Raw genomic sequence first — 2625 nt, 5'->3', positions numbered from 1 at the left:
CGTGTGCCTTGCCAAGTCAAAGTCAACAAACAAAGAAAAATCCCAAATTATTCTGAAAGTTTCAGGAACAAAGATTCTCTCTCTTTTTGATCCATTTCTATAAAAACCTGCCAGATTTTGGCCACTCTATGATGTCATAACGATGTTTTGTCTTGAGTAACCATTAGCCAATCAGCAACCAAGGTAACCCCCCCCCCTTATCACCTGAATCTCCTCTAGAGCACCATTGAGTTCTTTGTAACCAAATGTCTATCAGAGGGGCGTGGGGAGGGGCTCCTTATTTTCATCTAAAGTAACAGACAGAGAATCAGCACTTTGGAAACAGGGCTGAAACAGAGGGGATTATGGGTAATGCTGCAATGATCTGTTTGGTGTTTCAGTTTTATCACCTGAATCTCCTCCTAGAGCACCATTGAGTTCTTTGTAACCAAATGTCTCTCAGAGGGGCGTGGGGAGGGGCTCCTTATTTTCATCTAAAGTAACAGACAGAGAATCAGCACTTTGGAAACAGGGCTGAAACAGAGGGGATTATGGGTAATGCTGCAATGACCTGTTTGGTGTTTCAGACAATCAGAGACATGTTCTGTATATATCTGAGAGCTCTAATATATTGATGAAGAACAGTATAATAGGGGACCTTTAAATCATGACCCTGAGAAGAACTGATAATTATTATTTCCCCTTTTTATTATCTAAAAAGCCAGCTATGTACACATGGGTCCTTTGGATACGTAGAAGCACTACATGTTTTGCAAATAACATTTCTAAATTCTTCATGGGATGCAAAAGAAGTGCAGCATGTGCATGACACTACTGTTCCCCAACGTTAGCTTTCATCAGTGCAGATGCTAACAGCGTTAAAGTTGAAGGCCCTTACAGATTGTGTTTCTGTGTTTCGTAGGAACAAGCAGATGATGGGCCTCGGCTCTCTGTTCGGAGAAGGAGACCTGCAGCAGCTGGACGGAGACCCGGTGAAAGAGCGACAGGTGGTGGACAGACAGGTCACCGCCCTCTGGGAAATACTGTGAGTCTGGGGCTCTCACAAATACAAAAACGTGCAAAATTGTGCAGATCAATTCGGTTTTTCTATTAAATCTATTTACAATCTTCACACTTATGCCAAATGATCAAACAAAACCTTATTTCTAGGTCAGATACACCTGTTTACAAATCAAACATTGGTTTACTTTCAACATGTGGCTGTTATCATGTAGTGCATATTAAACTCCACACACTAAACCAGGCTCCTCCGCCAAGTGGCTCAATAAAATAGTTATTACAAAGCGACAGAAGGAGTTCTCCCCAGCTATCATAACAAAGGTCGGAAAACCTGGAGACCACATGACGTTCCCTCCTTCGACTTTATGCACACACCGGCCGCTTCCCATCACATGACTGCTGCACCACAGTCTGTTCCTTTCACCTTTTGCTTACACCTGGATTTAACTCTTGAGGATTTAAACTGGATATCGCCTGTTATTTTCTGCGTTGCGACTTAACAGCCTTTTTATGTCTCTCTCTCTGTTCCCGCTCCAGATCAAAGCACGAAGAAGACAGAAGGTACAACTAGTGTCAAAGGCAATCTGTTTGCTTCTTTCTTAAACACCTTTTCTGTGTTTGTTTTTCATCGTGGTCTTTTCTCCTCACGTTTCCGTGTTCGTCCTCTCCCTCATTCTCTCTCCGCCCCCTCTCAGTTCTCCCCTGGCGTCGGCCGTTCACCTTTACCTGCGGCATTCAGGTATCAAGCTAAGAGACTCCAAGGTCTTCCCTGGGCTGAGCACAGAGAAGGAGAAGTGGCTCGCCTTTTTAAAAACGAAAAAGGTAACAGCCCTTTAAAAAAACAATATATATAAAGCTATAATGGGAGGGTAATGTCAGGTTGAATCCACGTTTTCTTTTAATTGAGTACATATACAAGACCGGCGGTTATAAATGTGAACATGGGCATCTGTTTTATTTTTCTAAAATATTCCCCGGTCTTAATTATGCAAAGCAGAACACATTCTGCAATGTGTGTTTACAGAATCAGCAGTGCTGTATATATCTTCTGCCTCTGAGTTTACCGAGGTGTAGGTCACTATGAGTGAGATAAAAAAAAGCTTGGCTGTTTCTGCCATTGATTTGTTTGCCTCTAAACTGTGTCTATACATAACATAACATAACTGTGGAGCAGCAATTTGGGTTCAACTAAAATGTATTTGCATGGCTAACAAAACACAATTGAATAGAAGTCTGTGAAAAGAATGAGGTGTGTGTCTATATATATATATATATATATATATATTCATATATGTTGATTATATGACATGACTGACTCTTCCTTTCTCCATAGCCGAGTGGTCCCAAGAAAGAGAAAGATGGAGAGGATAAAAAGAGAAATCCCATCCTGAAGTACATCGGAAAACCCCGGAACTCCTCCCAGTCTAGTAAATACACACACACACACACACACACACACACACACACACACACACACACACACACACACACACACACACACACACACACACACACACACACACACACACACAGGTATAAACAGTCCCTTCAGGGGGCATTACATTGACTTACATGCATTTCCCGGAGACTTGTCCTAACCTTAACCAAGTCTTCACCCTAAAATTA

The 2625-nt window shown here is 41.9% G+C and overlaps 1 protein-coding gene across 1 annotated transcript in view; it reads left to right on the top strand.

Moving 5' to 3' along the window:
• arhgef11 (Rho guanine nucleotide exchange factor (GEF) 11) overlaps nucleotides 1-2625 on the top strand; it is a gene marked incomplete at its 5' end in the record, with an annotated part of 18725 nt that overhangs the window by 5136 nt on the left and 10964 nt on the right. The window contains 4 exons of the mRNA XM_010795647.1: nucleotides 902-1024; nucleotides 1537-1560; nucleotides 1695-1821; nucleotides 2333-2426. Of these exons, the coding sequence (XP_010793949.1) occupies nucleotides 902-1024; nucleotides 1537-1560; nucleotides 1695-1821; nucleotides 2333-2426 (368 nt within the window). The remainder of the gene's footprint in view (nucleotides 1-901; nucleotides 1025-1536; nucleotides 1561-1694; nucleotides 1822-2332; nucleotides 2427-2625) is intronic.

Source organism: Notothenia coriiceps, unplaced genomic scaffold, assembly GCF_000735185.1.
Source record: "Notothenia coriiceps isolate Sejong01 unplaced genomic scaffold, NC01 NC01_scaffold00037246, whole genome shotgun sequence".
NCBI classification, from domain to species: domain Eukaryota; kingdom Metazoa; phylum Chordata; class Actinopteri; order Perciformes; family Nototheniidae; genus Notothenia; species Notothenia coriiceps.
The sequence above is the reverse complement of the archived record's forward strand: the minus strand, read 5'-3'. Positions and strand labels throughout refer to the sequence as shown.